The sequence below is a fragment of the Calypte anna genome, chromosome 1 (assembly GCF_003957555.1).
Source record: "Calypte anna isolate BGI_N300 chromosome 1, bCalAnn1_v1.p, whole genome shotgun sequence".
NCBI classification, from domain to species: Eukaryota; Metazoa; Chordata; class Aves; order Apodiformes; family Trochilidae; genus Calypte; species Calypte anna.
In genome coordinates, this window is record NC_044244.1 from 134,059,503 (window position 1) to 134,087,153 (window position 27,651).

The 27,651-nt window shown below is 41.8% G+C and overlaps 4 protein-coding genes across 11 annotated transcripts; 2 read left to right on the forward strand and 2 right to left on the reverse strand.

The window, feature by feature from the left end:
* Positions 1-5,466: 5,466 nt before the first annotated feature.
* LIPT1 (lipoyltransferase 1) lies at positions 5,467-7,666 on the forward strand. Of its 2 annotated transcripts, none has more exons than XM_008498066.2 (2): positions 5,467-5,725; positions 6,203-7,666. In XM_008498066.2, the coding sequence occupies exon 2, from the start codon at positions 6,469-6,471 to the stop codon at positions 7,588-7,590; it is 1,122 nt and encodes a 373-aa protein (XP_008496288.1). In that variant the 5' UTR covers positions 5,467-5,725; positions 6,203-6,468; the 3' UTR covers positions 7,591-7,666. The 2 variants fall into 2 exon arrangements, with proteins under 2 accessions (XP_008496288.1, XP_030321104.1); XM_030465244.1 differs by lacking the exon at positions 5,467-5,725 and adding an exon at positions 5,796-5,967.
* A 2,850-nt stretch (positions 7,667-10,516) lies between these two features.
* Positions 10,517-14,467, reverse strand: MITD1 (microtubule interacting and trafficking domain containing 1). 2 transcript variants are annotated; one of them, XM_030465354.1, is made up of 7 exons: positions 14,256-14,467; positions 13,930-14,031; positions 13,670-13,806; positions 13,503-13,589; positions 12,691-12,806; positions 12,291-12,351; positions 10,517-12,208 (listed from the first exon to the last, which is right to left on the reverse strand). In XM_030465354.1, exons 1-7 carry the CDS (start codon positions 14,407-14,409, stop codon positions 12,113-12,115), a joined length of 753 nt encoding a protein of 250 aa, XP_030321214.1. In that variant the 5' UTR covers positions 14,410-14,467; the 3' UTR covers positions 10,517-12,112. The 2 variants fall into 2 exon arrangements, with proteins under 2 accessions (XP_030321214.1, XP_030321284.1); XM_030465424.1 differs by lacking the exon at positions 13,930-14,031 and having other exon boundaries at positions 14,256-14,457.
* Positions 14,468-14,544: 77 nt separating this feature from the next.
* MRPL30 (mitochondrial ribosomal protein L30) lies at positions 14,545-17,932 on the forward strand. Of its 6 annotated transcripts, none has more exons than XM_030465614.1 (5): positions 14,545-14,791; positions 15,228-15,299; positions 16,656-16,802; positions 17,595-17,668; positions 17,754-17,932. In XM_030465614.1, the coding sequence occupies exons 1-5, from the start codon at positions 14,684-14,686 to the stop codon at positions 17,887-17,889; spliced, it is 537 nt and encodes a 178-aa protein (XP_030321474.1). In that variant the 5' UTR covers positions 14,545-14,683; the 3' UTR covers positions 17,890-17,932. The 6 variants fall into 6 exon arrangements, with proteins under 6 accessions (XP_030321474.1, XP_030321614.1, XP_030321542.1 ...); XM_030465754.1 differs by having other exon boundaries at positions 14,546-14,755; XM_030465682.1 differs by having other exon boundaries at positions 14,547-14,791; positions 17,757-17,932.
* Positions 17,933-18,562: 630 nt separating this feature from the next.
* On the reverse strand, positions 18,563-26,010 carry LOC103532327 (lysozyme g). The gene is made up of 6 exons (XM_008498063.2): positions 25,958-26,010; positions 25,232-25,392; positions 24,514-24,594; positions 23,688-23,884; positions 22,540-22,678; positions 18,563-21,749 (listed from the first exon to the last, which is right to left on the reverse strand). The coding sequence occupies exons 2-6, from the start codon at positions 25,386-25,388 to the stop codon at positions 21,616-21,618; spliced, it is 708 nt and encodes a 235-aa protein (XP_008496285.2). The 5' UTR covers positions 25,389-25,392; positions 25,958-26,010; the 3' UTR covers positions 18,563-21,615.
* Positions 26,011-27,651: the final 1,641 nt, after the last annotated feature.

Here is a 27,651-nt window from a genome sequence, read left to right on the forward strand (position 1 = left end):
AGTGAACCCTTGGCTTGTCTGGATGGCTGTGAAGAGCCATAGAAACCCTGTCTCCATCCCTCCTCCTGAAGGAAAATGAGGGATATCCATTACATTCTCACCATACTGCCTGTTCCCCTGAGGCTCTCCCATTTCCTTGGGTTGGGGAGTCCTGCAGGACAGAAGTCAAGCAGCTGTGATGGACATACTGACTTCTGGCACTCTACCAGCACAACAGCTTAGCTAAATATCTCTGTGTAGTGAGCATACAGTCTCTGTACTTTTATTCTCTTTAATCATGCTTTCAAAGATGATCATAATACCTGTTGTCCTTACAGGACTGAAATGCTAGAGGCAAAACTAAATGAGAGACTAGAAGTAATCCTAAAAAATCATAAGAAAACCTGATGCATTGTAGAATCTTGTACAAAAGTATCAGAAAACTCTTTTTTCCACTAATTCTAATACAATTATTTATGATCACTGCCTTCATAGAAATTTGAATGATTTCTCTACTTGGTTTGATGTGGGGAGGTTTTTTTACTCATACCTATGAAACATTAAGCTTTCAGACATCAGGTTTATGACATAATATAGTTCTTCAGTAAATCACTAAACTCAAGAAAAGGTGCTCATATTTCTTTTTGGTTTTAAGTACAAATTAATATCATCTGACCAGTTGCTGCTATATGTCTTTAAATTACTTTTTTGCTGGGGAGGTGTGGAGCTAAGCAAAACCTCCCCTCAAGTGACATAATGTTCTTTCCAGACCTCAACAGATGAAAAGATGACTTAATCAAATAATAGTTCAGCTCTTCATAGTTATTTAGGGATGGAGACAGGGAGGTGGATGAATATCAGAGATTGACATACTCTGACATATGCAATAATACCTCCTATTGTTAGTTTGAGTGGAGTTTTTTGGGTTTAAAGCATCCTTAACTACCTTTATTTCAAACCTTCTGGGCACATCTGTACACATGCATCATAGGCCTCACCTCTGATTAATCCAAAAGCCTCAGAGAAAGACAGGGAAAGGCAGCAGGAGCAATGCTTGCAGGTGAGAAGATTTCAGAGACAAAGCCAATCAGCCGTGCCTCGTCAGTCCTGCCCCAGGAGAGAAGGCAGGTATTCTAAAACTGCCACAGCTGATCAGCCCAGACAGACAGTGAGCTCAGGGTGCTCAGCTGAACACCTCTACTCTAATTAGGCTCATGTCTTTCAGAAACTAAAATCCAGGGAGACACTTTTACAGATGAAAACTCCAACAATTGCCAGGCAATCTCTCTGGCTTGACAAGAACAAAACAAGTGTTAGATAAGAAAGACTTAATCTAGTGAAAATGGCCTTCCTTTAAAGAAACCTAAAACGAAACCTTTAATGAAACCTAAAAATCTAGAAATCTTCTATACAAAGCCCATTTAATTTACCTATGCATTTGTAAATATGTAGTGTCCAGAATAAATATTCCTCTTAGTATTATGCTTGTTTCTTGACAGTGACAAGTATTAGCTTTGCACATATAATAAACCTCAGTCTGAACTCATTCCTGTGTTTTAATTTTAAAACTAACAGGCTAACTGGTTTACAAACACTGTCAAATTAAAATGTTGAGTTGTTGCAAGGCCAATTTTGCTTTCCCTTATTCCACTAACAAAATCATATGAGAGAAATTTTTTCTTTTGCTTTCTTATACCCCAAGACACAAGGTCTTATTTACCTTATTTACCTCTGCTGAGGCTGCTTTAGGTAGTCCCAAAGTCAAGATGAAAAACCAAAGCAAATGTGCTCTCTTTCCTGTTAGGCAGATTTTATGTTTTGGAAATAGTGCAGGGTAAATGACAGGGATTTTTTTGGCAAACTGCCACTATTAAGCAAGCATGGATAGAGCTCACCTTTTTGGAGACTAGAGGTGAGCAATGACTCTGAAATATGATCCTCAACCAAAGAAAGAGAAGAAATTAGATTTTAACTTACAGAAAAAGAGGAACAAGTCTTTCTTTTCCTCTCCTCATCCTGGATTTCTTGTAAGTCTTACTTTCTAAATTTTTGTATGCTGGAAACCAACAAAGAAGACTCTGCATTTGTTTATCTCCAAAAGATATGTTAAAAGCTAACGTTTCAGGGTTTTATAACTTTGGTAAAACAATTTTTAATTAAAAAAAATCATTTTAGGAGTGAAGTTGTATTTCTTCCAAATTACATGGATTGCTGGGGCTACAGTAGGCATCCAGGGTGTGTTTCTGTAATAGAACTCATGTCCTGTTGAAGGAATCAGAAGGACACTAGTCCTGTTAGACAACATAACATGCAGAGACGTTTACTTGTGTTAGTGTTTATTTTATAGACTTGCCCCTTTCCTAAGCTGGCTTATGAGAAGTTCAAGCAGAAGTTGGTGTTGACAGCAACGTGAATGCAGTAAAATATGAATCCAGAATTGCTTATAGGACAGCTGGAATATAATGCCACAGCAACAGCCTGTCTTATTCACTGGCCCAGGAAAAACAAAGACCTCCAATCATTACAAGGAGGTCCTAAGGAATGACAGAAAATGGGGAAAAAACCTTTGTAAAAGAGTTGGGATAATGTTGTATTTCTTAAGACTTTTAAAATTTCAAGATTTATGATGAGAAAGCAGAACTAAGGTAACACTCCAGTTGACAAATTGAATATTTAAAGTAAGTTCTAGAAAACCATTAGTTGTGTCCATAGGGAAGAAAATGGCAGCATTCTTATGACTTCACCCAACTTCTATTCTGCTAACATGAGCCTTCTTTCTCCCTCTTGCCTGAGTCCCACTTTCATGCATAATTCAGCTACAGAAAATGAAAAAAGTAATGCATTCTCTTTAGGTTTGCTGCCCAAAGCTCTGTGAAAATTAACATTAGCTATGCAGATGGACATAAGCCTCAAACTTCCATCACAGGAGAGAGGCCCAGTGGTTTCAGGATTTCTACACACAAAGGGTGAACCCAAACATGTATTTCTGAGACAAGTACTGGAACAGGTGTCACTGAAGTATTTCTGCTGGATCCTGCCATGTAATATTCTAAGATTCTATGTGTGTCTCAGGATCTTCTGCTGGCTTATGCTGTAACATCCTGTTTATAAATTTGTATTTTTTTATTATTGCCCAAATATTTCTAGTCATCTGAGTTTTTCTTCAATAGCCATTTTCCAGAAAAGGTATATATTGCTGCATGTGTGTTTTATCCTTTAGCCCATCCCAAACAGACCTATGCCTGTTTGATTTTCACAGGTCCACCTTGGATTCTGCACACTTTACATTTTTAGTAAATTCTTGTTCTAACTAAAGAAATGGAGAGTTGCCTTGATTAGACCATAATTTTAAAACTTGAAACACAGTGTAACAGCTCACAGTATACTTTTAGTGACACCCCGTGGCAAAGATGAAGGAATGCCACATTACAAATTCCATGAGTCAAGCAGCAAAACATGAACAAATGATGCTGCAATTTTTATTAACATCAGAAGTCTCCGAAGATTCATTTTACTTCCTCTGACCAGTGTTACAGTGGCCAGCTTCACTTCTGCATTCTGCCAAATGCCTCAAAAGCTGATTTTCCAATATTTGGAACAGTAAACACATTTTTACAGACAAATTCCACCTGCTTTTTACCCTATGCATTACAGAATAGTTCACATCAGGGAAAAGTTATCAGACTAGACCTAGCAACGTTATGACCATTTCAAAAGGCTTAAAATAATTACCAACATTATTTTTTTTAAATGCGGTAACTCAGCCTGCCAAATGCTGATATACATGCCATGTCAGACTCCTTTTACAGTCTGTTTCTCCCACTAATCACCACCAGCACATATCTAGTAATCATTTGTTACTTTTTACACCCACAGTTTAAGACTATGGTAAGGAACTGCTATGCTTTTAATGATCCAGTTCTTCATCAGGAAACAACACCAAGCTCACATCTTCATGTCTCGGGACTCCAATAGTGAGGAGGAATGAGAAATAAAAGAATACAATATATTCTTTATGAATACATGTGCACCAGCAAGAGGTATATAGCACATATTTGTCCATATAGATACTACTGTGGATAAAAAATTCTATTAGTAGTGCTGAGCATTAGCCCACAGAGTAAATTTAAACACTGATAAAAGCTCCTGAAGAGGAGTTACAGCGAAAGGCTTTAATAATACTTTAAATCAGTGCACATCGGAGGACAATGCCATACATCTGTAATTATCTAGAGTCTGTCCATTTCCAGCTTGTTAATGAATTATGCTATTAAGATGTAGTTTCTCTGTCTTCTAAAATGCCATTTGTCGCTTCTTTATATTTGACAAGGCTCTGTGCATTTCTGTTAACTTGTTCAGTCTCCTTTTGAACTCCCAAAAGCTCCAGAACACCCAGTGGCAGGGAATTGCGCCACTGGGTCTTGCAGTAAGAACGATTCATTTTATTCACTGTGCGTCTGCCTCTTGCTGGCATGAACCCATGCTTCACAGTTACCATGTTGGGAGAGGCAGTAAAGATCAATTCCAACCTACTGTCTTTAACACCACTTACTGTTTTAAAATCTCTTACCACAGGAGGTCTGTTTTGTGGGGGTTTTGTTTGTTTTGTTTTTCACAAGGCTGAAGAGTCTTAACATATTTGGCTGCACAGCAGCTGATCATTCTTGCCCCTTCTTGAGATATGGGCCTATGCCAGTTTCATGAAGTTCATTAAGGCCAAGTGAAAGGTTCTGCACATGGGTCAGGGCAATCCTGAACACAAAGGGTAGGTGGAGAACAGATTGAGAGTAGCCCTGAGAAGGACTTAGGGGTGTTGTCTCATGAAAAGCTCAGTGTGAGCTGGCAGTGCACACTTGCAGCCCAGAAAGCCAGCTGTACCCTGAACTACATCGAAAGAAACGTGGCCAGAGGATCAAGGGAGGTGAGTCCCCCCCTTTTACTCTGCTCTGGTGAGATCCTACTTGTACTGTACTGTGTCCAGTTCTGGAGCCCCCAACACAAGAAACCCATGGAGCTGTTGGAGTGAGTCCGAAGGAGGGCCACGAAGATGATCAGAAGGCTGGAGCACCTTTCCTACAAGGACAGGTTGAGAAAATTGTTGTTCAGCCTGGAAAAGGCTCCAGAGAGACCTTATAGTAGCCTTCCAGTACTGGGAGGAGACTACAGGAAAGCTGTGGAGGGGCTTTTTACAAGGCCTCATAGTGATACGATGAGGGCTTTAAACTGAGAGGGTAGAATTAGATTAGATATTATGAAGAAATTCTTTACTGTGTAGGTGATGAGACACTGGCACAAGTTGCCCAGGAAGTTGTGGCTGCCCCTTCCCTGTAATTGTTCAAGGCAAGGCTGGACGGGGCTTTGAGCAACCTGGTCTAGTGAGAGGTCATGGGCTGGAACAAGATAATCTTTAAGGTCCCTGGCAACCCAAACCACTCTGTGATTCCATGACTCAGCCTCCCACAGGGGTACCACGCTCCGCTGGCGCTATCAGTAGCAATAGCCCCAGCACCGCTCACCACCTCAGGACGCCGCTTCCCTCTGTTCTCAGCCCAGCGCCACAAGCCGCCTACAGCCCTCCACCACCAGGGCGCGCCGGGTTTCCCGCTTGCCTCACCTCTCTTCCCCAGCCTCACCCCGGGCCGCAGCCCCATGTCCCGCTGCCGCCCCAGCACCTCTCACCTCGGGAAGCGGAAGCCGCTCTGCCGGCAGCTGCGGGGCCGCCGTGGCCGCTTCGCTCCTCCCCGCCGTGAGTAACGATTCACAGCCCGCGCGCAGGGCCGCCCGTTGGCTGAGGGGGGGCGGAGGGGATCGGAGGACGGGTCCAGGGCCTGGTTCCGCTGCCCTTAGGTGAGGAGTGACTGCCGAGGGCAGTCACTGCCTCTCGGGAGGAGCCGCCGTGGTGTACCTGCGCCAAGACTGAAATGGCGCCCGGGTCAGCAGCGAGTGGTACCGGCTCCGGTGTCTCTGCGGGGCTTGCCCGGACTTTCGGTAGGACTCGTCTCGCCCTCCGGTAGGGCGCTACAAGCCCCGGGCAGCCAGCGCCTCTCTGGCTCGTCACAGACCCGACAAGTTCCGTGAACTTGCTGGTCCTGTTTTTTCTTACCAGATCAATAGAAAACAATTAATCCGGAGTACTAAATGCTTAGTTAAATTGTATTCGCATAGCTGTTTACTAAGGGGAAAACACGCATTTTAATTCTGTTTTTTCCTTTGGTCCTTTAAGCACCAAGGACTGCGAGAAGCTACTCTGACAACACCAGCTGTCTTGTTAATCATACGTCAGGGTCGAAGGGCATAATTACTTCAAGAGGAGAAATGCCTTGTAACTTATATCGGTGGAGGGAGCCACATTGCTGCTCTGGGAAGAGCATGACTGCATCACGATAGCCACTGGCAGTCTGTTTCTGGCACAGCAGCAGGTTGTGCACTTGCCACACTGAGTTCTACTAGATCAAGTATTCCTTTCGATTACTGACCAGTTATTAAAACATGGTACTCCAGTCATCCTTAAAGAACTGCCTTCAGCTATCCTGCATCTTCAGGACCCCAAAAGCTGGTTTCAGAAGCACAACAACTGGAGGCCTCATTATCCAGTCTATTTCTAATGATGTTTACCAAAATCTAGCAGTGGAAGACTGGATCCATGACCACATGAACTTAGAGAACCGGCCTGTCCTTTTCCTTTGGAGAAATTCCCCTGCTGTGGTAATAGGGAGACATCAGAATCCCTGGCAGGAATGCAACCTTAGGCTAATGAGGCAAAAAAATATAAAACTAGCTAGGAGAAGAAGTGGAGGAGGGACAGTTTACCATGACTTAGGCAATATCAATTTGACTTTCTTCACAACAAGAAAAAAATATGAACGAATGGAAAACCTGAAACTAGTTGTGAAGGCACTGAAAGGCTTGCGTCCCCAGTTAGATGTACACGTCACCGACAGATATGACATCTTGCTAGATAGGCAATACAAAATCTCAGGGACTGCTGCAAAGCTGGGAGGCACAGCTGCTTATCACCACTGTACCTTGCTCTGTAACGCAGATAAGTTTGTTCTCTCTTCTGTGCTAACGAGCCCTTATAGAGGGCTAAAAAGCAATGCCACTCCTAGTGTGCCTGCCTCGGTGAAAAATCTCTTTGAAGAGGATCCTAGTTTAACATGTGAGATGCTCTTGGATGCTATTGCTGAAGAATATGCTGCACAACACCAAATAGATCATCATATCAGCTTAATAAATCCAGCTGATGAGACTGTGCTTCCTGGAATTAATAACAAAACTAAAGAACTGCAAACCTGGGAATGGGTTTATGGAAAAACACCCAAGTTCAGTATTAGTACTTGTTTTAATTTGGTCTATCAAGATTCTGTTCTTGATGTTAAAGTAGACATGGATGTAAAGCATGGAAGGATTGAAGTCTGTAACATCGACCTGCCAGAGCAGTGGCTGCCCCCAGCATTGTGCAGTGAACTGGTGAAGAGCCTTACAGGCAGCAAGTTTTGCCCAAATGAAACCACTGCACTAACAACTACATTACCAAGAGTGTGTCCACAAGACAGTGAGTTGCACAGCAGATGGAATCTGCTATGTGAGAATATGACGATGTTAATGTGACTTGCATTTTGAAAATTTAAGTTTAAACATCTGCTGCTTTTTTTCATTTAATTTATTGAAAACAAAATTAAAATAATTCCACAAGCAGATTTTTTCTGCTATCAGTCATGTTTAATCTGGTACTTTTGCTTAATATTACTTACTAGCAATTAGACTATGCTGCCTGCACCCAAGGTTCCCAAACTGTAAGATGAAAGCCACCACAGTAAGCTGTAGCCCTGTATCACTGTGCTGACAGATGACACTGCTGCTTAAACCAGGGGAAAATACTAGTGGCATCCCACACTCTCTTTATCATAGAATGTACACATGTTATGTGCAGATGGATGGGGCAGATGGGAAGCTGCCACTGTGCTGCTGCACTGGATCCCCCAGCCTGCACTCCTCTCTGTGCACACAGTAGCTCAAAGGCTATGTCTCAGCCTGGATGTCCCCTTGGATTCTGGTTTAAAGTCAATTCTTGCAGAGTGCTGGTGACCCTTTTCCCCATCACAAGCAGAGAGTAAGCTAAGATTTATGCTTTATAGGGAATCAGTCCTGCAGTTCCACCATGGATTAGGGCTGCTGTCTATGCATGTGCAAAAGGGGGGTGTGAGGATTACAGAGTTCATTGTGGGGCTTTCTATGATGAGGACAGGAGAGGCAAACTGGGACAGAGGCCATCTGTGCCTCCTTTGTACCTGCACTGCCTGGCACAAAGCCAGGAGTCACTGCAGCCATAGGAACCCGTATCTAAGATAAAAGTGGGAATACATCCTCCATATTAGGAAATATGCTTGCAAATACAGATCTAGGAGAAACAGCTTCCTTATGTTACCATTCAGGAAAACATTAGCTACTGAAAGGCAATAGTGAACTGAAAATGACAGTTTTCATGTTAAGTAATAGCTCAGTATGAAGTAACATTATGAAAGAAAGACTCCATATGTATTTCACTGTTGTTGTCAAATAAGCAGAATGCAATTTTGATCAGGTCAGAACAGAAGCAGTTTATTTCTATACCTGAAGAAGAGAACCCTGCACACCAGTGACAAGAGTGCTGATGGGAACTCTGCCCAAATGAGGCAGCTACAGAGTGCATATACCTTTAAATTATACAACTCTTTCTTCACCAAACTGCCCTTGAACAATAGAGCTAGTTGCATTGTTAACAGGTGACATACGGATTGTCCTGAAATCCCAACAGCATTTACTACTACCAAAGGGAACTGCAGGAAAATCAGAGGCACGTGAAGTGAATTGAGAAATTACAGTATCAGGCAAAAAACAGTGTTGCTGTTAATAGGGCGAGATAAATAAAGACCAGTCTGGCCTAAAGAAAGTGAAGGAACAATTATGTTTATGTCCTTCAGGCTGTCCTAATCATGTTTCTGAGGCTGTGGCATGGAAGAAAAGTTGGGTGTAAAATTAGGGAGTCTGAATCCTGCTGTACTTATGGCTAGGTCCATAAAGACTTGTGACTTCCAGCATTTCTGGTGTCCATACAGACAACCTTCAGCTGAAGGTCCAGTCGGGATTTCAAAAGATTGCTTATCTTTTCAAGTGGTTTTGGCAAGAATCAGTTGTCAGTCCTCCTAGGTGGAGCAGGACATGCAAATCCAAGTCATGGCATCAAATTCTGTCTCAGAGTACCTGGAATGCAATTCTGATGAGGTCAAAACACCAGCATTTCAATGCCATAGGAGAGAACACAGCAGCAGAGAGCCTCTGCTGATAGGCTCTCTGCTAAGTAATGCACTTACAGAGTTCATGTACTTCTACACTACACACTTTGTTCCTCCCCAGTCTGTCAAATAAGCAGGATGGGGTAAGTAACAGCAGCAACTGAAATTCTTCAGATAAGGAGCATCTAGACAGGCAGATTGGGAAGCTCTAGACAGCGTGTCTTTTTATGAATACTTCAGTACTTTGCTAATTAAATTGTGCAGACAATACATTTGCTGCAAATACTAACAAGCAATTCCTGCCAAGGCATATAAGGTTTAACTGTTACTTGCACACTGTCCTCTTTAAAAGATAGCTGGCTGACCAGTTCTCAGTAGGAGGAAATTACACAGCAGAAGTGACCTACCTTTAGTTTAGGACAGCAGCCAGTGGGTGGCAATCCAGCCCCAGAGAGTTGCACTGCAGGACTGAACCCAGCTGACTGCAGCAGGGAAGATGGCTTAAGCTTATCTCCACAGATGATGCCAGGAGGGGTAGTCCTGTCTGCACAATCCAGCTGATGACCTGACTACATTAGCATAAGTGGCAGCACAGGAAAGCATGGCCTGCAGTTGGTAAAAAGAACAGCATTCTTGGATTGTTCTGATAATATTTTTTAGCCATTCATTGATTCTCATTTTTCTTCATTCATGGTGAACCTATTAACAGTGAAGGAACTTGTCAGAGATAAAAGACTTACAGGTAAAAATTGCAGTGCAGCACCAACTGGTATATCACCAAAAGGCTTGAGTTGTACATTATGTACTAATACTGCATATCTATGAGATGTGCAAGGAAAGCCATAGCCTTAGCTGCCAAATTAGTCTATTTGGAAAACAGAGAAAACATTCTAGCAATGAACAGGCAAGAGGGGGGAAGATCATGCTTGCGTCTTGCAGTATTTGTAGAGGAACACATCATAGGGGCTTACTACTAGAACAGAGAGGCATATTGTATTACAAAATGCAGAAAGCATGATTTTTTTTATTTTGATTTCCAGTTCAGTACTGAAATTTAAAGTTGATCTAAAGAAATTTAAAGTGGCTTTTTATTTTGCTACTGCATGTCTGAAATTGCTAGACTAGGTTAAAAGATCCAAAGCTTCACATAAGGAAGCGTACTGAATTTATAGTGAACCTTGTCCCAAACACAGCTGATCTGTAAGGCCTTACCCAGCTTCCTTGAGTTAGTGCAGAGAAGAATTGAAACAGATGACTAAAACTACAAATAATAAAAAACAACCTTTATTCCCATTAAAAATAGGCATATATTATACACAACTGAATAAAATTGACAACAGTGATTAGAAACTTAGTATCACAGCAGCAAGCCAGGGAGCTTTTATGGAATGTCTGGGGGGAGGAATGAGCATACATCTTCTATGGCACATGTGTTACTGGAAAAAACTGAAAGCTTTGGAAACATTGGAAGCTGAGACATCATTATGCAGAAAGATAAAGAAGGCGCTGGCATTGTGACCCATAGAAGAAGGCAAAGACCAGCTCTGTTTCTTCTTGATAGCTGTGGAATAGTTTTGTTGCCTTAGAGGCAAAAGAATAGCAGCATTAGATGACAGAAGGCAAAAGAAGAATAAAGCAATTAAGAAAAAAAAAAAGATAATAGGATACACTAGGCATCAGGAAAAAGAAAGAGGAGAGAAAAAGTTCTAGCAGTGAGCATGCTACTAGAATATGGCATATTGCATTCCAGGATGCAGAAAGTGTTAGGCACCTGTCACTCCAGAGGCTGGAAGTATTTTGATGGGATTTGCAAAAGAGGCCACTGCCTGTTCTTCACATCAAAATATACAACTTTACCAGACTCTTGCTGACAATGATCAAGGACTCTTGTATAAGAAAAAGCAGCAGCAACTCAGGTGATGCCTTCTGGTTCCCAAAGGATATAGAAAGACAGGAACAGACTTTTTTTTTTTTCCAATTAGCATGTTCCTTAGAATCATTATTAATAAGAAAGCTTCAAGGTATACAACTTCTGGAATAATTTAAAAATAAATTATTTTGTCAGAGTGCTATCTTAGTAGCAAGGAATTAGCTTACTGCAGTTCAGACTGGACTGACTAGCTAGAAGGACATTAAACTTGCAAGTCAGGGAAAAAGATTGGGAAAAGATCATACAGCCTTTCCACACCTAATGGCAAAGGATGGAAATCAGGAATGTGACCATACATCACAGAGCATAAAAACCTACAGCAGTGACAGTGACAGTGAAAAGAACACAGATGTTTGCATCCTTTCCAGCCCAAAATCCATCATACAGAGAGACATCAGACAACCCCTAAGCATCTGTCTACTGAACAATACAGTATTTTTATGCAAGGAGCTCGGCAAATAGAATTTGTCAGATTTGGAGTTACTAGTAAAGTCTCTGAAATCAAGTATTACAGATTGAGCAAAACTCAGCAGAACAGTAGTCATGACTGGAATTCAGGAATTATAGGAAATATGTAAGTCTGCTTATAAAAGAGGACATGTAGCAGACCAGCTTCAAATGTCTGTGAGGTAGTCAATTAAAAATATAAAGAAAAAAATTTGCTCAAGACAAAATTAATTGCAAAAGTAGCTATGACAGTCAAGAGGCCTTTGAGAGACAGTACTGAGGATGTGTTATGAAATCAAGATCAAATTAATTCAGATTATGGGAGAAGTACAGTGGAGTAAACCTATAGATTATGAAAGCTGTGCTGGAGTAAGTACTTCAAAGAGTTGCTTCTGAGGGTGGGCAGTTGGTCTCAAGCAGCATCTTCCAGTCTTACATTTTTTTGCTTATAAAAACACTCATTAAAAGCAGTCATATCTGATCATGTTTTCTTTGTATGCTTAGTATGGAAGATATCCACTGTTGTCTCATGACAAGGTCGCAAGTCCAAGTCACAGTATCCAATGCTGTAACGACCCTGCAGAAATTAATAGAATTGACATGATGAACATAGAAGGAGCTCTTCTACAACCTAAGTTAAGAGGCCAAAGCATTCTTACCTGAGGTTTCTTAAAATAATCAAGACCCCTTCCAATCTTAATCATCCATCCATTGTTGAATCTGTTTTAAAAATTCACAAATTTGAGTACTGCATGTTAAATTATATAGCATAAATTATGTAGCATAGTTATAGTCACATGATGCACAAACTCCTTGTTTCAGTCACAATTATTTCCTAGCACAGCCAATACCTGTATAAACCATGGAAGACACTGCTTCTGTCTAAAAAGAGTTCTACTATTACGTTCATAGTTAGAACACATGAAACTACAGGGGGCTTTTGATTTTTTATTTTAGCCAATGATGGCCACTGACTACGGCTGTAATTAGAAATTGTCTTAAAAGTTAAATTGTTTGACTTTGACTAACTGGCATTCGCCAATATTTTATACCACCCACCTAATTTCTCGATCATGTAATGAAGATGAAAATGCAATATTCAGTGTTATTCCGTAATTGATCAATGATTGTTGTATTTCTTCCAAGCCACTTATCTGCTGACTCCTCCCATGACCCTGTTAAAAGTAAAAGAAAGTAAAAGTAACATGATAGAGCTTTTTTTTTTAAACATATATTCTATTTCTGGTCACGTCTTTCTAAAGTCACCTATAAAGCCTTTTTAGTAGTAATTTAAACCAAAAGAAATTAAATTGAGTGACAGCAGATTTGCAGATTCAAATACAGTATAAAAACCAGACAGACTACAGGTACACCTGTCAAGGGATCTGGAGGAAGAGCTGACTTTTAAAGTAGATACAAATTACTGTTTAAGCCAAAGTAAATGCAGTTCAAGCTTGAGAGGTTTTAGCTCATCAAAACCTCTAAAATATATACAGCTTTTGGAAGAGAAGAAAAAAAACCTATCTCAATAGATGCTTTGGTTTTGATGACATTTTCCACAACAAAACATTAATAAAAATATTTTTTCCATTTAAGATGCTGCCTAGCAAGAACTCATGAGAGTTATCAAAAAACTCAGCACTTAGAGAATTACCTAAGTTCAGCTATCTATTTTTATTTTTCTCTTTAATCTGTGTTTTCTGCTGAAAACATTAGAGCCTCAGTCTAATAAGAACAAATCTGTATTTCAAAAAATAAGTATTTTGTGTGTGTATATATATATATATGTGTATGTGTGTGTATGTGGTATCACCTACAAATCACCTAGGAGGAAATAGAAACCAAACAAAATAGAAACCAAAGATACTTACTTCATCATAGGAAGTGAGGAGGTGGATTGTTTTCACTTTGCATGGCCCCTTAACTAGCATCTCGCAGAATCGTAGGAAGTTATACAACTGTAAAAGTTTTATTTAATTAGCAACTTGGAATTTTTTAGTAGTGACATCCATATCAGTTATGCTGAATATCTACTTGCCTGATGAACAGATCTAATATATGGGTCCTCCACCCAAACTTCAGAAACAATTTCAGTCAGGTACTCTTGGAAAAGCTTTTCATAGCTGAAACCCGTTGCATTTGCCTCTATCCTGATCTGTTTATGATATTTGCCATCTGAAAAGAAGTCTATATTTCAGTAAAGGTCATAACGCAGTTCTCGTGTTAACCACCTCGCCCATAAAATGCTCACTTAACAATAGGTATTTAAACGCAAAGGGGTACGCCACAGCTCCATACCTCGTTTTTCTTTTTCAATGTGTTTTTTAATGTCTTCAGCTCTGGTCATGTATTCGGATATTTTCTGCCGGAAACGCTGCTTTTTGGACTCATCTTTGGTGGCTGTGGATCAGAAGCAGACAGGCCGGTTCTCCCGGAGACAGGAGAGGCGCGGGGGCCTGATCCCTTCCCGGCCCCTTCTCTCCCGAGGAGAGAACGCCAGCTTTCCTCTCCCTCCCCGGGAGGCGATGGGCTACCGGGGCCGGTCCTCGACCCCAAACACGCCTCGTTTCTCCTCTAAACCACCCCCGGCTGGCGGTGCCAACCGCCCCTCGCCCGCCTGGTACCTTTCACCGCCTGCAGCAGGAGGTCGATGCCCTCCTGGTAGCACACCAGCGACTCCTGGAAACGAGACGCCAGGTCCAGCTCCACCGCCCGCTTCACCGTCTCCGCCCCGGCACGCTCCAGCGCAGCGGTGCCATCACCCCCGGCCCGCGACATGAGAGCCACGCCGGGGACGGAGACCGGGGGGGAGCCGGAGGGGTGGGGAGGGGGGGGTTGGGGAGGAGGGGGGGATGGAGAGGGCGTTTCGGGGGAGTGGTGGTGTGCTGGGTATTACTGCGCCTGCGCTTCGCCTCACCGGCTGCTGGGGAATAGAAACCACCGCGGAGGAGGAGGAGGAGGGAAAGGGGGTTGTGCCGCGCTCTTGTCCTTCCGCAGCCGCGGAACTGAAGTGCCGTGGCCTTGGTGCCTGGACGGAAGGCGGCGCGTCGAGATGGCGGCCGGGGCGGCGGGCAGTGTGGGCCTGGGGCACGTAACCCACTGGAAGGTTGTGGCCCGGGCTGGGGTAATGCTGGGCCCGGGGTGGGTCGAGCTGAACGCGGTACTTGGCGCCGCGGCTCTGGCTGTATTCACTCCGTCTGTTGCTGAGGTGGCGGGGGCCTCTCCCGTGAAGCGACGAGGGGTGGTGGGGAGCGGGGAGTGGGCCCTGCCGGAGCCCTGTGGCCGCTGCTGAGGGGCAAAAGGAGGGAGGGGTTGGAGCCGGTTACGGGTGGCTCGGACTTGACGCTGCTGCGAACTTCTGTCCCCTCGGAGCGCCACGGCCGTAGAGCCCGGTCCGTGTCCCCTGAGGAGGCTGCGGCTGTTGGAAAGGCCGAGGGGCTCGTGGCCCCCGTTGTCAGCACAGTGTGGTTTTCAGCCTTTGGGAGATGTTGTACCCGCAGGATACGTGCGATGAGAGTCTGAGCGGTAGTGTGATCTGTTTGCAAGTACGGAGAGCTGTAAGGGAAGAGCAGACAAGTTATGCCCTCTCTTTGCAGGTGCTGGGGAAGAGGATGGTGTCCGCAGTGTGGGCTCGTTGTCTCTTCACCAAGTCGAGAATTCCAGACTGGGTAAGTGCTTCAGTAATTGAGAAGCTACTATAGGCATTAGCCTGCTTAATTCTGTGCTTTCTGTGGTATGGCATATTCTAGAAACTGTGAGATGAGCAGGGTCATGGTGCACTGGGTAAAGGGCAGGTCTCCAAGTATTGTAGAGAATGGAGCTACATCTTCCTGGCAACTGGTCACCAGTGGTATTGGGTCTCAGGGCTCAAATCTAGGGGGCAGTTGCTCAAAGCCTTATCCAACCTGGCCTTGAACACCTCTAAGTCCACAGCTTCTCTAGGCAATCTCTCCACCTTGTACTAAATAACTTCTTCCTAATATCTAGTCTAAACCTCTTATCTTTAAGTTTAAAACCATTTCCCTTTGTCGTATCACTGGACACTCTTATGAAAAGTCGTCCTCTGGTCTTCCTGTAGGTTTCCTTCAAATATTGGAAGGCAGTTACCCCTGGAGTCTTCTCCAAGCTGAACAGTCCCAGCTTCCTCAGGCTCTTCTTGTAGCAGAGGTGTTACACCCTCTGGATCATCCTTGTGGCCCTCCTCTGGCCTGTTTCCAACAGGTCTGCATCCTTATGGTGGGGACACCAAAACTGGATGCAGTATTCGAGGTGGGGTCTCACAGGTGGAGAACAGAAGGGGGGAATTGCCTGTCTTGAGGTGATCTGCTGGCCACGCTCCTCTTGGTGCATCCTAGGTTACAGCTGGCCACCTGAGCTCCATGAGTGCACTGCCAGCTCATGTTGAGCTTCTCATCACTCAGCACCCTCAGGTCCTTCTCTTCAGGGCTACTCTCAGCCCGCTCTGTAGTTGTAGCCTGGGATTGATCTGACCCAGATGCTAGACCTTGCACTTGGCCTTGTTGAACCTCATGCACTTTGCACTGGCCCATGTCTCAAACCTGTTAAGGTCCCTCTGGATGGCATTCCTTCCCTCAAGTGAATCCACTGCAGCACACAGCTTGTGTCATTGGCAAACTTACTGGGGATGCACTCAATGCCATTGTCTGTGTCTCTGACAAAGTCATTAAACAGCACTGGTCTGTCTACTTTCAGTTGACTCTCTTCCTTACATTCATTCTTAAGGCCTTAAGCTGTTTAGAAGCTAAGCAGAGGTTCTTCAATGAGGTGCATGTGAATTAAGTGTTTTGCTGGTGTATGAAATTGCATTTGCATGTTTTAATCAGCAAAGCATTATAAAAATATTTTTGTCTTAATGTTTTTATGTTGGTGCCTTGACCTTCTGAAAAGAAAGGTGGTTAAACATGTAGGAAATTTACTAAGGTTGAACTGAGTTTAGAGAGTTAACTATAATAATGCAGATATTTAGAAAAAACCCCTCTGTTTTTATTAATTTCTTATTCTAGGTAATTCAGCCACGGCCTGGAGATCATGAAAAGTATGGAGGTGACCCTGAGCAGCCCCACCAAATCCACGTTATTACTAGAATAAAAAGTGTAATCGGTCGTCCATATTGGGAAAAGAAGATAATACATGATCTGGGACTGGATAAAGTATGATTGTTGTTCTTTATACTTAATTTGTATATTAGAAATATAGAAACCTAGGGTAGAACTAAGATGATGGGGTTTTTTTTAAGGACCTCATTTTTTAGTCACGAAAATTGGCTTGCTTTACAGCTGCTATAAATGTTACTGAGAAATTGATGATGTGTTTCAGAGATGAGAGGAACATTAATGGCAAGTGTCCTTTTAGTGGGAATTCAGAATATGGAGAAATTTATCTGAAGATTTCTGCTAAAACAGTAAAAGGAGATTTGTAAATACTTGAATTTGATTTTCCTTGTGGGTCACATTATTTGCGTATCTGCAATATTTAATAAGAATCAATTATTAATGGAAAGGCTTTCAAATCCAAGATTTTTAAGTTTGTGTCAAATATGTGTCTATCCAAATTTTTTTGGCCAACTGCACATGGTGCAAAGATTCATCTACTTGGTATTGTATGACTGAGAAAATATGTGCTTGGTCAATTTTAGATCTTACTGAAGCAAGCGGCCTTACCTCTTAATTCTTGTGTTTACATTTATAGTATTTTTAGCATCTGGAAAAAAATTTAATAATGTGATAATCTAATGGGAATAAAGATAAATTTGCCATTTTACTGGAATCAAATTTGGTCAAGTTTTTATTTCATATTTTTGTATATGTTCTTGGTGCATTGCATTTCTATATGTTATATTTGCAAAAGTGGCTTATATTTTTACTGATAGTGTGAAAAGTTTAGTGAACAGAGATTTGGGATTTGGTGATGCATTTGTAAAACCTGTTCTGTCCTTTAAATAGGCACATCAGCCAAGACTGCACAAAAATATTCCTTCTGTGAATTCCAAACTGAAAGTTGTTAAACATCTGATAAGGTTTGTTAAATATCTGTTTGATTTGGAAAACTAAATGTAACTTTCTTCTAGTCACAGGAGTTCACTAAGCAGTCTCTTTTGCCAGCAGAATACAGCCACTGAAGCTGCCTTATGGATTGCCGACAGAAGAAGAAATGTCAGACACATTTCTTACAAGCAAGGGAGAACTTGTGATTAAAAAGCGTCTGAAACCTGTGGAGCAGAAAGCAATTGAGTCATAAGGTGTGCTGGTTGGATTTATAAAATAAATAATTTAACTCCTGAGCTAAGTGTGTGTGTGTGTGTGTGTGTGAAATTGTAATATTAATTCCTGCCCTGTCTGGGATGAGAGAGGTAAGTGACACTCATATTTAAAGAGGTATTACATGTGTACAAATATAAAATTCAATATTGCTAATGTTTGCTTGAAATACTAAGAGAATGATAGGCTTTATTTCCTCATGTTGTAACTTTGTGGCTAGAGTAGTGCAGTTCATGTCTAGCTGTTAGAGAACTTTATTTGTAACATCAGGTAATCAGGGAAGTAAGTGGAATAGGTCTAACTAATGGTGATGAGGACATTTCCCAGCTAACAGTAAAGGTTTATGATGATGGTGCATGATTTCACCTTTACTGTACAAAGAAAAGAATTTGAAAAGCCCTCTGTTGACCAGTTGCAGGAGAACTGACTGGCTACCCACCAAGAGTGTTGTTCTAATGAGTCAGGCAGCTGACTCTTGGTCATCCAGATCTCATGCTTGTTCCTTAGCAAACAGTCATCTGACCACCTCTGAAGCTTAAAAAGTCCCTGAAATCCCCACTCAGGAGTTGACAGAAGGAGCAATTCACATCTTGGTAGGTTGTATCATTTGTCTTTCAGGAAACATTTTATCTCAATTTATACATGTTTTTTTCATCCTAAATGTTCATTAATAATAACTTAAGAGCTTCAGTCTGTGTTCAAGTTGATGATTTTAGAAATCTGGAAACCCTGAAGCGTACCTCTCTGATGCTATTTTGCAGTTATGGGATGCAAGCTTATAAAATAACATCCTTTACTGAAGGATCTTGAATAGTACTGTGTGCTTGGTCTTATTTACAATTCTAAGAATTGTGGCAGATGTTAGGAAGCTGCTGCTTTATCAAGTAATAAAGTAGTTTTCATTCCAGCAAGCCTAAATTCCATAGTTTAACACACTGTTTTGAGCCTCTCCCACACCACACTCTGTAGAGGAGTTAATCTTAATGACTCTATGTTGAGAAAATCAGGGGGAAACAGTCACTAAAAGTGAATGTTTATCCTTTCTGCATGCTTGCAGAGAAGAGTAAACACCAGTAGGAGTTGAAAGGAACAGAGATAATCAGTAGAAGGGCATAAAAATTGTAGACACTGTGCAGAAGGGAAGTAGGATAAGCTGTGATAGTGGCACTGAAGAATGTAATGGCTCCTACAGGCAGGCTGAAGGCAGAAACACAATTAAAATTGAGACAAAAAAAAAAATCTTTCTCCACAAGCTACAGGTTGTAGTTGGAAGGACACAGAAAATACTGGTGTCGGTCTGAAGTGTATAGGACAGCAAGGAAAAAGTGAAGCAGATAAATGTTGCTTTTCTTCCCTTTCTCCCTCCTTCCTTCCAGCATCTGCATTGTGTCTTGTGCTGTGGTGTGTTGTGACTGCAGTCTTTATGGGGTGTTGATTGTGTTCCCACAGGGAGGCACTTAGAACAAGTCCTTGAAGGACCCTTTTGAAGGATGTGTGTAGTGCATCTTAAAAGAGATGGCACTAGTATGAGGCCCAGAAAATGAGGCAAATGGGTATTGTGGCTGAGGCATAGCAAATGTCAGACTTGTGCCAGGATTGGTGGCCCAGAGCACCAAAGCCAGCATTACCCATCCTGCCAAGCATGGTCAGGCGCTGCAGCCTGGTGAGCCTCCAACAGAGGGAGTGCTGCCAATTTTGTCATGCACAGAATGTGTAAGAAAATGGAGCTTCTATTCATTACACTGTACTGATGCTACAGCCTTGAAAAGTATTGCACCAGAAATAACATGTTAATGAACAAGCTTGCTTGGTACTATGTACAACTTTCAAAGTATGTGATTAAAATGTGTAAGAACAGAGCAAAGCTAGTAACTGCTTCCCAGGTACAGAGACAGGAAAATGCTTTTGACAGTAACTTATTTCTGACTAAGATTTAGCTGCAAGAAATGTTTACAGCTTCTGAAATTAACAAACTGACAGTTATAATGAAAAAGGAAATTGTATTTTCTTAAAATTGTTAATATATATGTATGTTTGGGTGTTTCTGAAATACTATTTCCTCCAATGTCACAATATGCAATCCCAAGCCCTCTCTGGATAAAAAATACATTCTCTAAAAATTCTCATATCTAAAATCTGAACCAAGAGAGTGCATAAATGTGGTGTGTGTCCACATCCTTTATTAATGAAGCATTGTAAATGCTTCATGAAAGTCTTTGTGGAGCACAGGTAGCAGATTCTGCTTTTTTTGTGCAGGGGGCAAACAGTCTGATTTAAGATAACAGCAAAATTCATGTTGGAAGGTACCTTGCAGGTCCCCAGTCCATCCCCTCCTGCTCAAGGCAGGGCTGCTGCTGAGTTCATACCAGGTTGCTCAGGACCTTGTCCAGCTGGGTCTTGAAAACCTCTGAGGACAGGAACAGCTCAGCCTCTGGCAGCCTGCTCTGCTGCCTCCCTGTCCTCATGGGGGAAGGTAGCAGCCATTTGTCATGTCTACCTGCTGTAGCATTTAAAGTATATTCAAACAAATCTTTGGTGCAATGTGTGGTAGCAATGTAGAAGTGTACTCGTTTAAGGATTTTTCTATTTTTGTGCTATTGCTCTGTTGCAGGTTCACTGATTTTCAGATTTGGTAGCTAAAGTACATTGTGAGTAATCAATACAGTATTATCATAATAGCATCAGGATGTCTTTAATCACAGGTACAAAATACTAGGTATAAAAAATGTACCATATTTAAAACAATCAAATAACACCCCATGCTCTTTGTTATTTCTCCTTTAGCCCCTAGTGATATGCTTGTGGAGGTTCGGTTTTTTTTTAACCTCTCTAAACCACTTATTTTTCTCCCCCCTGTTTTGCAATGGCTGAATGAACTCTGCTACTTTTAAGCTAAGGCCTCCCAAAAGTTTTACTATATGACTGATTGAAAGTATCTGTTTATTGTAGCTGAACTTGCATTAGTTTTTGTAAACTACATGCCATTTTAAAAACATGATGGAATGTGCATATTCTTACTCCAGACCCTACATTGAAGCAGATATATAACTTCAACAGAAGCCTTCATTACAGCAGCTTAACTTTTACAGATTTTTTCCAACTGCAATGGCTAAGGTGAAGTACTATCAAGGGGGAAAAAAAAACCAAAACTAGCTTAGTATTTTCTTTCCTGTCACAAGGAACAGCCACTCTCACCAAAGTTAGGAGCAATTATTCAGAGAGGATACGGTACACTGTGATATACTCTTGTGGTTGATTAAACATATGTAATGTTTATTGAAAACTTTCAAATCCAAAATTGAAATTGTTAACAATTTTTGTACTGCTGCAGTGCACATGTATTGACAGATCAAATCTAAGGCAGATGAAATCTTGCTAAGCAGTGTTATAACTTTCTTGCAGCATTAATCTGCTGCCTGAGAAACTGAAAGCACAGATGAAAACTGCTTGAATATTCTTGTGAAGTGAGAAAAAATAAAAGGCAAAAGATAGGTTGCAGTTTGGATTATTAGTGGTGTGTTACCTCTTAAAGTGATTTTTTTTTTTTTAATCTTAGTTGAAAAAGTAGAGCATTGAAAGCTTGCACTTGTTTCTGGCTTCATTGCCATCCACCATTTTAACCCTTTCAGGGGGAGAAACCAGGATTTCTCTTATTAGAAGCAAAGTATGAAATCAGCAACTCATATCTAATCATCACTCAGATATCTCAGTATCCATGTCTCTTATAAAACTTGGCTCTTGCAACTACATCATTGGCGTAGTCATTGTGGGTTGTGCCAATATCCATTCTGTCATAGCTCTGGACGTTTCTAGGTCCTGCATTATATGCTGAAATCCCACCTGAAATGAGAGTGAAGGAAACACGTAAATAGAGGTGATACTTTGTCAGTAAATAAACAAACAAAAATCACAGAGGTGGTGCTCTAGGTTGGAGCTCTGTTTTCACCAGTGTTATGGTACCATTTCCAGCTGGTTTTGCCAATGGGGTGTTGGTTTTGTGTTTTAGCTTTGTGAAGAAATAATTTCCTCCTTTACATCCAGACTCCATCATCATTGTCCCCTCGCTGTGTTTTGCTGGTGTAACATCTTCAGCTGTGTCAGTGTTCCCTTTTGTGCATATTCCTTCATATCTACCTGCACTAATAATCTCAGACATATTTGGATGGTACTTGGAATAAAGGGATCCAACTGGCTTCAGCTGTGCTCATGTGCTCATGAGCTGTGCTCATGAGTATAACCATGTTTCCTTCAGTGAGGACCATTAATTTTCAAAATGAATGAGTTCCTTCTTTGGAGTTGCCAGGACGGAAGCTTTTTGTAGGTGGGTATAGGAAGCACAGAACAAATGAAATAGGGAGAGATGGGAAGAACCCTCCCATGCTCCTTGCAACTGAAAAATTTTGTGGTACTTGCAGAGTTTTCCAAAAGCCTGCTAGAAAGCTAACCACATCTTATTCCTCTATTCCTTTTAATGAGTGTCAAGGAACATTGTTCCACACCTTAATGAAAAGAACAGGGGTCTGGGATGTGCTTGGTTTTCTGAGGTGATCAGTTTTACAATGTTATTGTGCTTGACTTTATGTGTGTGAAATGTTTTACAGCTAAAATTTTAAAGGTGACAAAACTCTACCTTTGAGTTGTTGTTCCTTTGTCCATGTTGGGAATTTCTTCTGGATTTCCTTTATCATATCACATAAAATCCCTGTACCTTGCTCTAGGTGCTCTTCACTGTCCCATGCCCCAACAATCTTATGGTATCGTTTGTCAACCTGAAAGTGAAATGGCAATATCAGCACACCAGAAACCCAGTATTTATTCAGAGCTTTTCATTGCTCACAGGCTGTTTGTATTAATTTTGATATTTAATCCCGTTATTTACCTCTTTGTAATTATATGGAGAAGAAGCAAATCTGGCTTAAGGTGCAGGTGAAGCCAGCAGATGCATGAATAACAGGCTACCAGGGCACTGAAGAGGAATGCCTGCCCCCCATCCTTGTCTATCACAGCCTTAAAACCCCAATACAGCTACTGCTGTAAGGGTGACAGGGTGCAGAAAGCAGGTTTACTGATGTTTAAGCTTTTCCAGCTGCAAAGACTGCTGCTCTCCTCCCCGTCTGCATCAAGGGGGGGAAAGTCCCTCTTTCCCCCAAGCATGTCCCCTCAGTCTCTGCCCCAGTTCTGTTCTTTTCCTTTCTCCTTTCCCCTTCTTCTCTTCCACCTCTTAACTATGGGGTAGGAAAGCACAAGTCTGAGGGGGCTAGAGCTGTTAAAAAAGCAGATCCCAATGCATTCAGCAAATGCTTAGGGATTGTACAGATAAACGTGCAACTTGGCAAATAAGTGAGGTGTAAATGTAAGCATGAATAATGAAGCAAGATCTGCCACTAGCCAGGCCCCTGGGGTGCATAAAGGGTAATTAGCCCTGCTGTATGTAACTCTGGCCTGCAGGCCTCTGATCTTAGTTTTTAAAAAAACTGCTTTTAGAACCAAGATATATTATCTTAAATGTGGAATAGGAACAGTTAATCTCTTTAATTCCCAAGAGAGCACTGGGAAGTAAGCAGTGGTTTCACAGTGCAAAAGCAGTCTGCTTATGTCCTGACACTCCCCAGGGGCCTTCCCTGGTACTGGAAGCTCATAGCCAGATCAGTGTCAGCTTTATTCTGGTCAAAGAGTTGACTGAAATGTTTAGGGAGTAGCCTTTCAACGGGGTCCCTTCTGCTTTTCTGACTTTCTGCTTCAAAAGAAGGATGAGGTTTGGGGTTTTTTTGGCCCTACCTGCATTAAACCAAATGCATTTCCATGGTCACCCCAGCCATTCTCCAATACTGCTCCAGCATGCGACTCTCGAGAGATGATACCAGCAATCACAGCTGGATCAACACACTTCTTGTGTCCAGCTTCCATGATCTTGGTTTTGTATTTCTTCATGTTCTCCAAATCTTTTTCTGCAATCTTCTCTGAGGCTGGAACTCCTACAACACAACATGCACTACTTTTGCTTTCATTTTTAAAATCAGGAACATGTTGTTCTAACAGTCATTGCAAGTGAACAGACACTTTGAATTCTTCTGAGTCTATTTAGAGACCAGCAATGGTAGCAATTTTGCTGAAGGGTACGTGCCCTAGAAATCAACACCCAAATGATATAAAACATGTTTTTTCAAATACAGAGGGCAGTTTCCTAGTGTGCAGACTAAAAGGTGTGCCTCCTTCTTTTAAATTGAAGCCTTTTGGTGGATTTGTCCCAGATTTAGTTACTTTTAATTTAGAATTATAGTGGGGAAATGTTCAGAAACTTAGGTCATGAGGTCTCCAGGGAGAGAAAAGCAGGCTCAGTGGCAGAAATTAGGTGTACTCAGCAGACATTGCATTTTCTCTGTAATAGTCTTAAGTATTTTTTAGTATATATTAAAGGTTTATCAAAGTATATATCAAACTCTATTCCCACACTCTAATCCCCCACATAAACCTCTGTGCCCAAGCCAGATTGTTGTCAGTTGTGGAAAAATCTGCTTGCATGGCAATGACTGACATCTGTAAAGCAGGATCATGAGCTTGTGCTTGGATAGAAGAGGAGATGAATATCCGAATTAGTGCCTACCTGCATAGCTCAGACCTTCTGGTCTCGCAGTTGCCTCCGAAGCTCCAGTTGTGTCAACATTCATTATATTCCCATAACAGCCTAAGGACAGTATTTACAACCAAACATCAGACCAATACAAGTGTGTGATGCATGCTGTTAAAATCTTTTCAGATCCATCACTAAAGCCCATTACACCATTTTGATTCTAGTGCAGGCATTTGTGCTAGCAGATGTTGTCATGGTATTTTATGTCTTGGAAAGAATTACCTCTCAGTCATGCTGGCATAAAGCCACAGTGTAACTTGTAAAGTGGACTAGTTTGTACACTATTAATCTCCTCAAACTGTAGTTTGCCTAAAACTTACCTGTCTAGTCCAAGCCTGTGACTTGGTCTGCCTGCATAGCCTGAGGAGAAAGATATCTTTCTATTATCCCAAAAAAAAAAAAAAAAAAAAAAAAAAAATCTGAGAGTCAAAAGAAATCCTATACTACTTGCTAGGTCCACTTTGCTTTTCCATAACTAGAACCAACAGGAAAAATCAAAGATTCTATTGCATCCATTACAATTTATCTGATTTATAGTCAGACTGGCAATTTATCTGCATTTAACTATTGCCTAAACACACAGTAAAACACACAAGCAGCAACGGAGAGAAACAATGGTCCCAGCAGTTAATGGAAAACAGCCTTTGGTACAGTTAATGACATGTAAGAATATGAAACAAACACCACAAACCTGACATGTTTGCTGCAGGATGTCTGCCCTCCTCACTGCACTTCCTGGAGGCAAGCGGGCTTTTTATCTGCTGGAGTTGTGGAGCACCTGACTGGGTGCACTTCCCAGAAGCTGCTGGTATTACGGGAAACAGGGAACGCCTGAAAACTTTGTACATCCACCTAAAAACAACAGGGTTTCTGATCTACAGCATGAACATAATTACTGTTCTAAGAATGAAAAAAAAATTAATTTGATTTCAAACCCCATTGCTAATAGTTTGGAACTAGGAGACTCCTTTAGTTGCTGGCAGCAACAATGTGCTGACAATGGGAAAACAGGAAACTCTGCTTTTGGATGTGATAAAGCTTTTTGCAAGCAAAGACCCAGCAATATGAAATGGAGCTGCAACCACTGAGAATTTGCATATGCAGAGACTGTGCCAGGTCCCTACTCTTATCCCTTTTGTACAGTGACAACAAAGGTGAAGGCACAAGCCCAAGCTATCGGGCAGCATGGATCAAAGCCAATGGATCTGTCCAGCAGCAAAGGAAAAAGCCACTGGAACGCAGACCTCCCTGCCACGGCTAATCCACTCAGACATTGCTTCTACCCTGCAGTAAAATTTCTGAGGATAAAATACTGTTTTGCTGTTTCATAAGCTCTTTCACATTTTAAGCCAGGGAATTCATCCAGTGTAATTGCACTGAAAGATTTGGCTCGAAGTTTTTCCTGTACTGTTGATACCTCCAATGCCAGCTCCAAAAAGTCACAGCAGCACATGCATGGAGCAGTTTGTGTTCATGATAATGAAGGAGCTTAAAGAAGGTTGAAACAGAGGGAAGTACCTCTGTCAGGAGGGAAATTAGAACAGACATTGCTTTTAAGGAAGTGGCATTAAAAAAAATTGTAATTTCAAAATACCACTGAAGATTCACAAACCAGTAATCCTCAAATGGCCTTCAAATGGTGGTGCCATTCCCTTATTGCTGGGGGAGTATCACAACGGGTGTACTAGTTTGCTTCTTCTGCATCATAGCAGTTAAAGCGGGCAGAAAGATATCCAGTGTTTTCTAGAGCCCTATCCAGAAATTTTTTAATCATACATGCATGGGTGGAGTCTCACATGTCCTGGGACAACAAACCTATATTCAGACTACTGGGAGAGAACTGCACATCCATAAGATGTTTCATAACAAGAGCCCTGTCTGTCTCTGTCAGGATGCTGGGCAGGCTGCAGCTTGCCAGCTCCATTGAGAGCTTGGGAGCTGCTGTAGGCTTGTGTCACCAGGCTGCCTGCCAGGGACAAAGAACCCATTTATGCCTTTTGTCACTGCTCTTTGCAGCATCTGTTCCTTGTCCCATCACTCACTTGCCACTGAGGAGGCAGTACCTAAGCCACCCTGCATTGTGACCTCTCCTGCTATGTCCAGGATCCAGGTGGCAGCCTCAAAAATACCCCAAAGTGTGGTTCTCATCCTGTGTTCCCCTTGCATTTGCTGTTGGTTGAGGGATTCAGCAACCTGCACTTCACATCCAGCTCATCCTAATTTTTCGTCTCCGAACTGCTAGAAAAAGCCTGTCAGAGTGTGGTTCTGCTGTGAAACCTGCTCTCGTGTGTTGAACTCACTTCAGGGTGCTCACTTCAGGGCTGTGGGGCACCCTATGGCACTGCTACTGGGAGCTGGTGCTACTTCCCTGAAACCTCTGCTGAGTTCAGGCTGTTTCGTGTGTGAAACTGTAGCAAAGGTGGGGACAAAAGCTGAAGCTGATGGAGCTATACACATGCAGCACCAAAGGAGTAATTTGACTTATTGATCATCTTGTTAGGAGGGAAAGAAATTGAAAGAAAGAGTAGAAAGAAGGGCAAGAGAGCAAGACAGTGAAATCTGGATTCCACGACTGAGAGATCTAACAAGACTTACAAAAAGAAAATGGTTGGTGCAAAAACCAAGATAATAGCCATGTAGGCAAGCTCTGGAATCTTTCTGAAGCAGATTATGTGTTAATTGAAAGTGATTCAGAGAGCTGCTTCTCAGTGTGGGAATGAGTATTGTCCCATCCACAAAAGATTTATCTGAAGAATACCTGTGTTAAGCTCCTGAGAGGACTGGCAGTACCACACAGCCTGGGACAGAGTGGCTTGGAAATTATTTCAATGAAAGGCAAAGCAATAACTAATGTGTTGGGTTTTTTAACATCATGCTGCAGAGGCAAACTAAATTTAGACTATTTTTAATTAGTGTTTAAATATTTTATATTTAACTGATTTTCTGTTTTTTAATGTACGATGTTTTTTTAATATAGGACTATGACTTGATTCGTTTCTACTGGATTTACTTTGATATTTTTGTGTGACCTGTCTGCCTTTGCAACATTTTGATGGCATGAGAAACAGTGCAATAGTGACCTTTCCTGAGTCAGAGGGTGGAAGTTGAGTA

Excerpts from the sequence above, each read along its gene's own strand:
- LIPT1 (XM_008498066.2), top strand. The coding sequence starts at position 6,469 with ATGGTACTCCAGTCATCCTTAAAGAACTGCCTTCAGCTATCCTGCATC.
- MITD1 (XM_030465354.1), bottom strand. The coding sequence starts at position 14,409 with ATGTCGCGGGCCGGGGGTGATGGCACCGCTGCGCTGGAGCGTGCCGGG. Across the intron at positions 14,032-14,255 it reads CCTGCTGCAGGCGGTGAAAG|CCACCAAAGATGAGTCCAAA; the intron begins GTACCAGGCGGG and ends TCTGATCCACAG. Across the intron at positions 13,590-13,669 it reads ATATTAGATCTGTTCATCAG|TTGTATAACTTCCTACGATT; the intron begins GCAAGTAGATAT and ends AAACTTTTACAG.
- MRPL30 (XM_030465614.1), top strand. The coding sequence starts at position 14,684 with ATGGCGGCCGGGGCGGCGGGCAGTGTGGGCCTGGGGCACGTAACCCAC. Across the intron at positions 14,792-15,227 it reads GGTGGGTCGAGCTGAACGCG|GTGCTGGGGAAGAGGATGGT; the intron begins GTACTTGGCGCC and ends CTCTCTTTGCAG. Across the intron at positions 16,803-17,594 it reads ATGATCTGGGACTGGATAAA|GCACATCAGCCAAGACTGCA; the intron begins GTATGATTGTTG and ends TCCTTTAAATAG.
- LOC103532327 (XM_008498063.2), bottom strand. The coding sequence starts at position 25,388 with ATGTACAAAGTTTTCAGGCGTTCCCTGTTTCCCGTAATACCAGCAGCT. Across the intron at positions 24,595-25,231 it reads TCCTGCAGCAAACATGTCAG|GCTGTTATGGGAATATAATG; the intron begins GTTTGTGGTGTT and ends TACTGTCCTTAG. Across the intron at positions 23,885-24,513 it reads AGAAGGTCTGAGCTATGCAG|GAGTTCCAGCCTCAGAGAAG; the intron begins GTAGGCACTAAT and ends GTTGTGTTGTAG.